This window comes from Artemia sp. Qi Xiang Cuo, chromosome 11 (genome assembly GCF_049724085.1).
Source record: "Artemia sp. Qi Xiang Cuo chromosome 11, ASM4972408v1, whole genome shotgun sequence".
In the NCBI taxonomy this organism is placed as follows: Eukaryota; Metazoa; Arthropoda; class Branchiopoda; order Anostraca; family Artemiidae; genus Artemia; species Artemia sp. Qi Xiang Cuo.
In genome coordinates this window covers 29367506-29380578 of record NC_142804.1, presented here as the reverse complement: position 1 = coordinate 29380578, position 13073 = coordinate 29367506, and the positions used below count along the sequence as shown (strand labels likewise).

Here is a 13073-nt window from a genome sequence, read left to right as displayed (position 1 = left end):
AACATGCTATAAGAGAGGATATTTGCCGATATCAATTATTTGATTTTTTCTCTTTCTTTTTCATAGGACCAATGGTATGGTACCAGAAGTTTGAATATGCCATTGGTCATTGGCTCCAGAAAGCAACGGAACATGTAATTGGTTGTGTCCTATGTAGTCCTGGTTGTTTTTCATTGTTCAGGGCCAAAGCCTTAATGGATGATAATGTAATGAAGATGTATACATCAATTTCATCAAAAGCTCGCCATTATGTTCAGTACGATCAGGGTAAGTTTTCCTTTATTCTTTGTAACGATCTTTTGCTTTTTGTAGGCTGTGGATGTAATATTCAAACTTCAACCTCATTAGGGGGAACAATAAAAGGGGGTTCAGGAACCCAAAGACCCTACTTTGGGCCCTTCAATCATGCGTTTTGAATGTTCTTGTATTACTCTGATTTCAAAGTATTCCCAATAAAAAAAAAAAAAATAGAACGATAAACAAATATTTAGGAAATACATAAATACGTAAAATATGTTTGGGTGTTGATAATTGTCAATGTTTCAGTTTTTGTGTCTTTTTCACAGGGACAAGTAGCAAGCCTGTCACCCAACATTATGGCAGATGGGATCGAGCCCAGGCTCCGTATTACTAAGTAGAGATCAATCACCTGTGGTACCACAGGATTGTATTCCTATAGATATCCCTGGTAATTCCTGAATGACCGCGAGTCCGAAAAGATATCGTATTTACATATGAAAAGGTAAATTAAAGGCTTTAAAGGAATCTTAAAGGTTGCAATGGAAAACCCTTAGCAGATAATACCTGTACAGATAACCCTTAAAGAAAAACCTGTACAGATAAAAGAGGCCCTTCCAAGTACCGACGAGAAGGTAACTGAATAAAACACTCGATATAGAATGGTAGATTAAACTTTCAGCTGATAATTTGTTTTGGCGAAGGCTTTTACGAATCCTAACCTTTTTCCAGGTAGGGTATTATCAGAAATCTTATTAGGCTGTGAAAGAGGATTTAGTGGCAAATACTGAGAATCGGAATTAGTAGGAGCATTATCAATTTGAATGTGATAGTTTTCCTAGTATCAATACTAAGTGTGACTTTTTTTTATAGATTAATAAAAAAAAATTTTGCACAAAATAATTTTTTCAAAAAAAAAGTAAAGAACTTTATTAAACCAAAAATGAACAAAATAGGATCAAATTATCTACCAAGCATACAACTACCACAAGTCAGTATCAATAAATAAATGAAACCCAAAACAAACAGAAATTAAAATACGCCAAACTCAAAACAAGCAAAAATTAATCTGAGTAGGGTTCTAAACCCTATGCTTTCTAAAAGCCAGAATATAATTTGTACTATACTGAAAAAATTCAAATGAATTTACTGAAAAAAATCTGCATTGTTAGTTTAATATAAATATGCTGATTATTATATTTTAAAATCTTAATAATTTTTTTATTTCTTAAAGTTATGAAATTAAAAACATTTAAAAGACTTTTTTCATAGTGTTTACATTGCTATGCTCAAAGACATAATTTCCGGACCTTTCAACTACGTAGAACAAAATGTCTATCTCAAAATTTTAATTGGATATGTTTGGGAAAATGGTGGGCGTGAGAGGGGAGTTAGTTGACCTCCAATCACTTTCGACTATTAAAAAGGCCACTAGTCCTTTGAATTTCTAATCAAATGAGCTCATTTTGAAGTTTCTACGACAACTCTTTCTATAAAAACCTTATTTGCCCCCAGGACATAACTTAAAACCCTGGCCCTGAAAGTTGTGGGGGGGGGGGGTGTCATTCTCAAAGGCCTGATTTCCAAACATATTAATTACGCTGAAAAAAATGGTTATCTAAAAGTTTTTATTTAATGTGTGTGGGGGGAAGGTGGGAGTTAGAGGGAGGTTTGTCGCCCTCCAATCACTTTCGAGCATTTAAACGGGCACTAGCCCTTTGAATTTCCAATTCAAATGAGCCCTTTTTCAAGTTTCTGTGAGACGTTTTCAATAAAACCTTACATGCCCCCAGGGCATAACTTATAACCCTTGCTTTGAGGGCTCTGAGGGGTTTATCATCCTCAAATACCTAGTTTCTAGAACTTTAAAGTACGTTGAACAAAATGGCTATCTCAAAATTTTGATTGGATATGTTTGGATAAATGGTGGACGTGAGAGGGGAATTATTTGCCCTCCAGTAACTTTTGACTATTAAAAAGGGCACTAGCCATTTCAATTTCCAATCGAATGAGCCCTTTTTGAAGTTTCTACAACAACGCTTTCTATGAAAACATTATATGCTCTTAGGACATAACTTACAACCCTTGCCCTAAGGTCTTTGGGGGGGGGGGGGGTTGTCAGCCTCAAAGCCCTAATTTCGAGAACTTTCAAACGTGGTTGAAAGTTCTGACTATTTCAAAATTTCAAAATTTTGACTATTTCAAAATTTTGATTGGATGTGTTTGGGGAAAAGGTGGGCGGGAGAGGGGGGTTACTCCAATCACTTTTGACTATTAAAAAGGGTACTAGCCCTTTGAATTTCCAATCGAATGAGCACTTTTTGAAGTTTCTACGCCAAACCTTTCTATAAAAACCCTATATGCCCCCAGGGCATACGTCACAACCCTTGCCCCGAGGGCTGTGGGGTAGTGTTCTCCTCAAAAAACATAATTTCTATCTGGAAATCAACTACTTTGAACAAAATGGCTGTCTCAAAATTTTGATTGGATGGGTTTGGGGAATTTGCGGGCGTAAAAGGGGTATTAGTTGCCTTCCAATCACTTTCGACTAATAAAAAGGGCACTAGCCATTCCAATTTCAATCGAGCCCTTTTCGAATTTTTTACGACAACTTTTTCGATACGAAGTGCCCTGGTCTAGAAAAAAAAACAATACATTGTTTCAACATCGTTCTTTACTTAGGCAGCGCTACTGCGCAACATATGATATACTTCTTGATTTCAGCTGTTTACCTGAATCTTACGTGATACCCTTATTTGGGGGGGGGATAATGGAGGAATCTATTTTCACTGTCTAATAAATGGATTTATTTCCATTTGAATGTTTACTTGTTCATCATAGAAAGGTAATGTAGTCTTGGAAAAAAAACCTAATTTTCCAAAAAATACCTAATTTAAGGTATTTCGTTGAAAGAAAATGGATGTTTTATAAACCAAACGAAGTGTCCTGGGTTGTCATCGATGTGTTGGACCGAGCCAGACTCATTACTCCCTGGCTTTTGGTGTAATTTCATGGCTTTGTTGATTGAAAGCTTATGCTCTGATAACCTATTTTCTAACTTTTTCCCTTCCTTCCAATGTAGAAAAAACTGCAATAACAGGGGATTTTATTAACAGCACAACTTCTTGGAATGGAACTGATTGTATCATATCAAGTTGAAAAAGCTTTATTTTGTTCAAATTTGCTTTAAAGTTATGTTTTTTTCTTAAATATTCTAAACAATGAAGTATTTTTATCTCCCTTTAAAGGAATGCTTCCAGTTGGAGGTTCTGGTTTAGATGCTGGTCTTTCTTCCTTTTTGATTCTTTTGTCTGCAATAAATTTAAACGGTTGCAAAATGAAATGTATCCATTGCAAAAGGAGATGTCGTTGATATAGTTCAGTTCTAGGATTAGCTGAGCTTTGGAGCATATTCACAGAACCCAATCAACTAACAATAAGATAACGTGTATTTCCAGCCAAAATATGGCCATGTACACAAACAACATACAAGATCAACGAATTACAACACTCGTCACAATAATAAAGAAGAATATAAAAATTACTCTCTTTTTTTGCAAAAAACCTGATCAAGATAGCTTCCCACTAGACAAATAAACTATGGCAACGTACTCTTCAAGGCATCAGGAAGCAGCAAACCATCATTCCCAAATAAATTTTTCCTTGCCCCCAAAAGACCTCGACAACGACTCAGACAGTGCTCCAAATTCTCCTCCTCTTCTTGGCAAAGAGGGTAAGCAAACCTTCCGTCCGGGACACTTTTCTTCCTTTCAAAAACCTTCAATCTCGAACGAATCGGAAGGCAATTAGATCTTAGCTGCATCCAACAAGTAAGGTATCTAGCCGGTAAAGTTAACTTAAAATAGAATTCCTGCCCATATACTATCTTAACCTCTTTAAAATATATTAAAGTTTCCGAATTTTTAATCTCCTCGTCCCATTTCTGTATTGCCTGGTCCTCCAGCACCCGCTTGATTTCCTTGTCCAACTGTAGTTGTTGATTAGTGGGTTCAAGGCCATCATTCTAAGCGAAAGAAAAACCTGTTTTATCCAGTACCTCCTTGACTTTAAAAGGCCAAGATATTTTCCTTCGTAACTGAATTAACTCATCATAATGCAGCCTTCAGTAGCCTATCACTGGGTAGTTGTACAACCCTTAGCCAAATTTTTATCATGTGGACCGTCTATAACTATTTAAAAAGTATCTATAACTTCTAAGAGACCACAAGGTCTTGTCCAAATTCTCCTTTAAGAAACTGAGTATGGGTCATTGTATGCAGCCCGTACAATCTCTTATAATAATCTAGCTGAACGCTTTCTAACTGGGCCGCGTTCTCATGTCCCCAAATCTCTGCACCGTAATGGATATTCTTTATTCTACTAATTTTTTTCCGGAAAAGTGAAAATGTTGCAGCTCTTCCCCTATTAAACACTTCTGTAATGTGAGAGCTCCATCCACCATTACTTTGGAAAATAAAACCAAGATACCTTATTTTTTCATCTACTTCTATTTGTTGTCCTCCAAATACAAATATGTTTTCTATTTTTTCTTTCCTTTTACTAAAAATAGTCCCTTTAGTTTTCACAGCGTTAAGCTGTATTTTTTTCATTTGTAAGTATTCCTCAATTAAATCAAGTAATATATGTAGCTCCTTTGCCGGTTTCGCCACCAATGCAATTCATCCGCAAATAATAACACCAACAAATTAATTTTTCCAAGACACACCATTGGAGCCCACTTTTTTTTCCCAGAAACCTCACCATATCATTCAAAAACAAACCGAGCAGTCTCGGGGACATGGAGCTGCACTACTTCACTCCTTTCTTAACGTCAAATAACCTAGAGAGTCCTCTGTTTTGTGTACACAAAACCTATTGTTTTGTGTAGGTTTTCTATAAATAGAAAACTCAGGGCTAAGAGATATTTTGACATCGCTCCAGGATCCATCGTCGAAACAAGATAATCCCTAAACCGGTTCCAGAACGATGATTCAAAGAAGAAGTGTTCAAAGAAGAAGTTTCAGTAAATTACATGAAAAAGTGGTAAGAGACTGTTGAATTCATTAGGAGACCCATAGTTCGAGCGGAAAATTGGGTGTTGTACCGGAAATATGAGGAAAAACTATTGCAAATGCGGACAAGCCGCATAATATTGTCGATATATAACGTTTTGTAGTCCATATGGTTAATATTAGTTTTAAATATGTCTGAAGCACAAGTTCTAAGTTTCTAATCAATCAGTTCGTGGTAACGAACTGTAAGTAAGGAGCGACCCGGCTCAATAGTAACCGGAAAGCTAAACAACGGAATTTTGATACCAATAGATACATCAAAAGAATTAAATTTTTATGCTGATTTCAAATATATATATTTCATCAAGTTTAGTCTTACCCATCAAAAGTTACGAGCCTGAAAAAAGTCGCCTTATTTTCGAAAAAAGGGGGAAAACACCCCTTGAAAGTCATAAAATCTTAATCAAAGTCACACCATCAGATTCAATGTATTAGAAGACCTTACTGTAGAGGTTTCAAGCTCCTATCTGCAAAAATGTGGAATTTTGTATTTTTTGCCAGACGAAAGATCACGGATGTTGTTTTTTCCCTAGGGGTGATTGCATCGACCTAGTAGTCGTAGAATTTTGGGAAAGGGCTAATTCGAACAGAAATAAAAAGTTTCAGTATCCTTTTTAAGCTATCAAAAAAATTGGAGGACAATTAGGCCCCATCCCGCATTCATTTTTTCCCAAAGTCACCTGATCAAAATTTTGAGATAGCCATTTTGTTCAACATAGCCGAAAATCCAATAAATATTTCTTTGAGGATGACTTCATCCCCCACAGTTCCCAGGAGAAGGGCTGCAAGTTATGAACTTTGCCCGTTGTTTACATATAGTGTTGGTTATTGGGAAGTATACAGACGTTTTCAGGAGGGATTTTTCTGGTTGGGTGGAGGGGGATGGGAGGAGGGGGTTACAGGGGAGGATCTTTCCATGGAGGATGTTTTCATGGGGGAAGGGACACTTCTATGAAGGGGGCGCTGGATTTCACAGCAATATTCAAAAAACGATCAGAAATTAAATAAAAATAAAAAAGTTTTTTCAACTGAAAGTAAGGAGCAACATTAAAACTTGAAACGAACAGTAGTTTATTACGTGTATAAGGGGGTTCGGCCCCTAGTCAATACCTCTGTCTTTACGCTAAAGTTTTTTTTTAGTACTTTTAAAAGAGCCATCTATTCTAATTAAACGGCCTTTGTGATTCAGGGGTTTTTGATTCGAAGAAAATTGTAACTTTAGCGTAAAGAGCGAGGTATTGACTAGGGGGCGAACCCCCTCATATGCGTAATAAATTACTGTTCGGTTTTATTGTTGCTCCTTACTTTCAGTTGAAAAAACTTGTTTTTTTTATTTATCATAAGAGGAGTTCATAAATCACGTATTGAAACCACGCAAAATAGAGCCATTTTTTATATCAAGGACTTAACTTTTCTACGAGGCAAACTGAGTTTTACATATGAATTTTGCCTAGAAAAAAGGGGAAAAAATCGGATAAAATGTCTATTACTTTTTATTATATGCAGATTTGTTAAGAATGACAACTTTATTTCCTCTTGATTGAAAAAGTCATTAAGTGTTGGCAAACGTTCGGCCTGTGCGTTCGCTCAATACTTATATTTTTAGTGTAATTTTTTAGGGGGGGGGGGGGCAAGAAGTATATCCTGCAAAATTTTGCCCTTAATAAAGGTATTTGGGAAACTTATCGCATGCCCATTTACAATGCTGTTGTTAATTCCCATCCCTTGTGTTTTTCACAAAGTCATATTTTACAACCCTATGATATGTCTATATCTGAAAAACTTTGCCATTCAAAAAATCTTGTACAAAATAAATTTCCAGTTCAAAGATCAATCTACCATCCAACATTTTTTTTTTTTTTTTTTTTTATTAAGTGGTCTTTTCACGGGTGCTCGAGAAAGGGCCTCTTCTATTTTATTTTTTTTTTCTAAAGAAAGCCTTTTTATATTGTCCAGTGGGTTTCTTTATAAATATTTTTCTTCTTTCTGCACTGACGAAGGCGGTGTCTTGGCTGAAATAGGGCTCGGCTGAGGGCGAGGGATTGAGGGCTGAAATAGGGCGAGGGCTTGGCTGAAATATATAAATTTTCCCGTTTTTCACTGACTGTAATTTACGCCGTGTTGCCTTACGTTTTCTCATCTTGTTGGATCCAGTTCCGTGTTGGATTGGATAGGCAGGGTGCTTGGGGATATGTGGGGTGCTCAAAGGGCATTAGGTTGCCTATTGATCAGGTTTGGTCGTTTAAAGGTACTATAAGTTTTACTTTGCAACTGATTGAGCCCTCCTCCGATTTTCTGTGACCATCTTTTAAATTTGAAGAAGCGTAAAAACTAATTTCTCACAGGAGTAAGTCATTAAATTTGTCCCATTGACAGTTTATAAACACTTTTTAAAGTTAAAAATTGTCATTTATAAATAAAAACCGTCGGAATGCAAACTTTTCTTGCAAAGCTGCAATTTATTTAATATTTTCATATAATGGGTAATTTTAGGCGAAGATAGATGGCTCTGCACGTTGATTTTGCAAAGGGGCTATCGAGTAGAATATTGTGCTGCATCTGACGCTTGGACCCATGCACCAGAAGGATTTAACGAATTTTATAATCAGAGAAGACGATGGGTCCCCTCTACAATGGCTAACATACTAGACCTTGTTATGGACGCCAAAAGATCTGTGAAAGTGAACGAAAACCTCTCCTTGCCATACATTGGATATCAGGTCTTTATCTAATTGTCTTTCAGTTTCTTAGTTTTTTTTATATTTATTGATTTCAGAATCGTTTAAACAAAAACTCTTAGAATATGTTTTGGATTTTTCTGGATCAGCCTCTACATGCCCTGTAAGTAACAAACCTATCATAAAATAATATAAAACCAAAATTAGTTAAATTTGTCTTCCGCATTTGGGCTCAAATGGCCCAGAAACTTATAAGTGTAATTTTCCTTCCGATTGGAGAGACAAAATTTAAGGCCCTGTTTTTCTGCTTCTAGGATCTTTTAGTCTTTGGGTTCAGAATGGTCTAAAACATGCAAATTCAAGTAACTATGCTGAACAAAAGTATAATGAGTCCTAGCTGATTCCGAAAAAAGTTTTTGATCCCTTTTTGGATTAAATAGTTTTTTTTCAAGCTTTCTCACTGCAAAACGATACCTTTACCAACCAATCCCCTGGGTCCCCTAGGCGACCAATACCAAACATAGCGTCCTTTTCTACTTAATTCCATCTGTGAACAATGCATAGTTTACATAAGTTAGGGCCATTTCCCTCTGCATGTGGGGAGGGTGTCTATCTTTGAGCAATACTTATTAGACCTTTTGACGTTACTAAACTGAATGGCTATTTCCAAATTATGCTTCGATACTTGGGCCTGGTGACTAAAACCCACAGGAAGGGTTCTAATTACTCCATCAATTTTAATTTCAATAGAGCATTCAATTTCAAATCGAATGATCACCTCCCAATTCTCTACGATCCTTCCTTTTGTGCGAAGTGAATTGGCCCTTTTCTGGCCCCGTTTCCGCGGATTTCCTTATATCCTTCTGCATTGGAGTCTTATCCCAAAAACCTAGACTTTATATGAGGCTAAAGGCGTATCAGTAAAACCGTTTTTGGACCTTTTTGGCCCATTTTCCTCATCAACACCCACTCTTTCCCAGAGCAAAAATGTGTAATCCTCTTGATACAAAGAATATTATTTGAAAATTTCAAGTCAATCGCGCACCCAAGACCAGGCAACTCTCGCTTTCCCTATTATAAAATATATGTGCAATCTATTGGCAGTGTCCACTATTTATAGCCTTTACCCCAGAGGTTTTCGGGCTCATGTCGTCCATGAAGGTATATATCTTGGACCTTTTGAACATTCTGAATAAAAAGGTTGTTTCAAAGTCTGATTGGATGTATGGAAAGGGGACTTGGTAGCAAACACGGTAAGGTAGAGGATGATTACCTCCATATGCATTTGAAATTTTAAAAATGGCACTAGAACTACCAGTTTCCAATTCAATGATCACTTTCCGATGTTCTTACGACCCCTCATTCCATACGCAGTGACCCGAGAAAAGGAGGAATTAATTCACGGAAGGAACGTGGCATTTACTAAGGCAACGTTACTATGCTGCCTCTAATTGCGTTTCTCCCTATTTTTCCTTGCTTAATCTTGCCTTCTTCCTTGAACTATTACCTATTTCTTTAATATTATAAATTGATAGAACCGTTGGAAAAATTGTGTGACTAGAGGAAAAATTGATCAAAACAGTTAAGAACTTACATCAGATGCACTGGTATTTGTGAATTGTAATGTGAATTAAAGTACTTATGGTAAGAGTTTGCTCTCTGGGAAACCTTTTTAGATAGTTAGTACGATCCAACCAGAAGCTGATAAACTGCACAAATCATAAAGTTAAGTACAATTCGGGATATATGTCTTTCTTCTTCATCAGTGAAATATGTGATTAATGTGAAAATCTTTGAAAGGCCACTTTCCAGGAAAAGATTGTTCTTGATCTAACTTTGTCTCTACGCACCACTATCACCTCCAGCTGAAACCAGAGGTGTGCGATGTAGCTATTCAAGTAACGGATGCAATTTAGTTCATAGCTTTTTTCACAGTGCGCTACTTAATTCAATGACTACTACTGGTGACTACTACTAATGACTAATACATGAGACTAGACAAAAAAGGAGGGAGAATCAAGGGCAATGCGATTTTCGTTCAGGCTTCCGGGTAATAAAGTTAAATTTATATCATATAGGGGGTAAAATCCTGTAGCACAGATAAAGTCAATCTTTTGAAACAATATTTTCAATGAAAGTCTTAGCATTGCTGCAACAGTATAGAAATTAATGTTGCACTATCAAGCCGTTTCGCATGCGACGGCATACCACTTTTTGGCTGCATTTGGTACCAGACAGAAGTCGTTTCTTTGAATGCCAAGGTCATATATACTTTCAACAGGCAACCTGTAAAGATTTGATTAGTGTATTAATGTTAACCGTGCGGAGACGAAATTATCAGATTATTTATTGTATTTTTTATGTATCTAATTTTAAGATAAGATATATGTAGTTTCATTAGAAAGTTGAATGATAAAAGTATAAATGATATGTAGTTTTTCCCAATGCTCATTTTGGACGACAGTTTATATGTCCGAGAAACGATATTCTAATATTACATGACGCACTTTTATATTTTCTCAGGATACATATTTTTCCGACTGTCGCAGGATATACATATTTATATTCAAATAGCCTTATTGATTTCGAAGTTTTTAACAATTTTATTAGGATGATTTGCTCTCTTTTGGTTAGTTATAGTATCTTTTATTGCGTTGCTTTAGCCTAGTGGGTGGTGCACTCGATTTGGGATCCCTTGTCCAAAGGGCGGGGATTCGATTCCTGGTCTGGCCTGCTTTTTGGTTTGGGATAGGGTTCAGTGGCATGACTCTGTAGCCTCAGCCAGAGTTGACCAACCTCTAAATAGGTAACTGGAGAAATCTAAAGAACATAAGCAGGAAGAGTGTGCGAAAGCTCAGGATGGCTGGTCCCAACCTCCCATTGCATTTCCTGGCTGAAGCGCCTTGAATCGGAGATCAGTACCGCTGGTTTGGACTTTAAGGGTTTAGTGCCGTATCTTTTTTTTTATTTAATTAGTATTTGGTAATTATTTTCCAACGAAATGGCTCAAACGTATTGATTTTTGTTCTTTATAGGTTTTTCTCTTTACTGGAACTGTGTTGGGTCCTGGGACAATTTTCCTTATGATTGTTGGTGCATTCAATGCTGCATTTGGTTTGGACCTTTATAGATCCTTCTTTATAAATCTTATTCCAATTGTGGCTTTCATGGGTGTTTGCTTTTTCGCTAAACAAAAATGGCAGGTATGTATTCTGTTTCTTACTTTAACTTAAGGTAAACAAACACTTAACTAGATATACGAGTATAGATATTATTATTTTAAAACGAAATTCTAGCGTTCTTGATTTTAACACCTCATCTCGTTTGAAGAAGAAGTCCAGACTCAGTATTTTTTTAACAATAAAAACAAATATAAAAATGTAGATGACTAAATATTCTCTTATGTTAGAGGGAGCTTTAGTCCTCTGATTTCCCTTTCCTGCTTTCCACTCTAGATAATTTTTCCATTACATCAAAGCTTATGTATTCAATTAAAAGCGAACAAGGTCCAAATATACTGATTAAAAAATTACTTAAAAATTTACTCTATAGATTATTAAAAAGAACAGTTTAAAATATTTTTATTAGTAACGGCTGAAAAGTATTTGTCTTAATTCTTAATTTTTTTTATGATGTCTAGTTCAGAAGAGAGGGTTGCCCGCGCTTTTTTTCCAAAAAAGAACAAATAATGCGAATTAGTAAAGGGTTTTATCCTATTTTTTTAGATTTGAGTATGTTGCAAAGGAAAGGAAAGGCGAGAGAAGTGTTTTGCCCAAGTCCGGCCATGGCTCTTTTCAGTTATATATATATATATATATATATATATATATATATATATATATATATATATATATATATATATATATATATATATATATATATATATATATATATATATATATATATATATATATATATATATATATATATATATATATATATATATATATATATATATATATATAGGGTAAGACACCCAGTAGTTGGTCACCTGCCTATTCTTGGACATTATCTTTTATACTATTTAAATAATTAATCTACAATGAGCAATTTGTATGTCCCACTTTAAGCAGAATTGTCACTTGTTAGTAAATTCAAAAATAGGAGGCGCTGTACAAGTGAAACTATTTGAATTAGTAACCTACTTGTTCACAAATCCTTGAGAAATTTTTTGGTACAAAAATTAAGTTTCTAGGTGATATAATACAGTAATTAGAGTAGTTTAAATGTCAAAAAGTGATTAAAGTGTCCGACTACTGGGTGTCTTACCCTATATATATATATATATATATATATATATATATATATATATATATATATATATATATATATATATATATATATATATATATATATATATATATATATATATATATATATATATATATATATATATATATATATATATATATATATATATATATATATATATATATATATATATATATATATATATATATATATATATATACTGTATTGCTCCCGTATGTTTATTGTTCTGTTATTTTTCAGCTAATATTTGCACAAGGGTTGAGTACAGTGTATGCTCTTGTAATGATGGCTGTATTAGTTGGTATGGTCAAACAAATGATAGATGATGGCCTCAACTCCCCCTCAGCCATATTCTTAATTGCCTCAGCTGCCTCATTTATCATTGCTGCCTTACTTCATCCCCAAGAATTTTGGTGTCTGCCATGTGGCCTTGTTTACTATCTTACAGTGCCATCTATGTACTTACTTTTGATCATTTATTCTTTGTTTAATATGAATGACGTATCATGGGGTACAAGAGATACACCCGTAGCCAAGACGAAAGAGGTAGGTTTTTTTTCTGTAGCTATTGGTGTTTAATGCAAGGGGTTCAAATTACCAGGCATACATTATCGGTATAGTGTACACGGTCCATATTTTTGAATACTTTGCTGTTGTTAACCGCTTCCTCGTATTTTTAGCAAGTTATTTCAATGCTTTCTTTGATGTTTACTCGTTAGAAGGGTGCAGAAAAAACTATCTAATAAGGTCCAGTGTAAATGTACTAAGGTGGACATGCAAGAAATAATTAACGAAATGAGTTTGGTCCAAAATA

At 35.1% G+C, this 13073-nt stretch overlaps 1 protein-coding gene across 1 annotated transcript in view; it reads left to right on the top strand.

Annotated features, from left to right (window-relative positions):
- Nucleotides 1–13073, top strand: part of LOC148946850 (chitin synthase chs-2-like) — an 88463-nt gene that overhangs the window by 39591 nt on the left and 35799 nt on the right. Inside the window, exons 6-9 of the mRNA XM_089096668.1 lie at nucleotides 67–267; nucleotides 7803–8029; nucleotides 11023–11190; nucleotides 12500–12805. Of these exons, the coding sequence (XP_088952794.1) occupies nucleotides 67–267; nucleotides 7803–8029; nucleotides 11023–11190; nucleotides 12500–12805 (902 nt within the window). The remainder of the gene's footprint in view (nucleotides 1–66; nucleotides 268–7802; nucleotides 8030–11022; nucleotides 11191–12499; nucleotides 12806–13073) is intronic.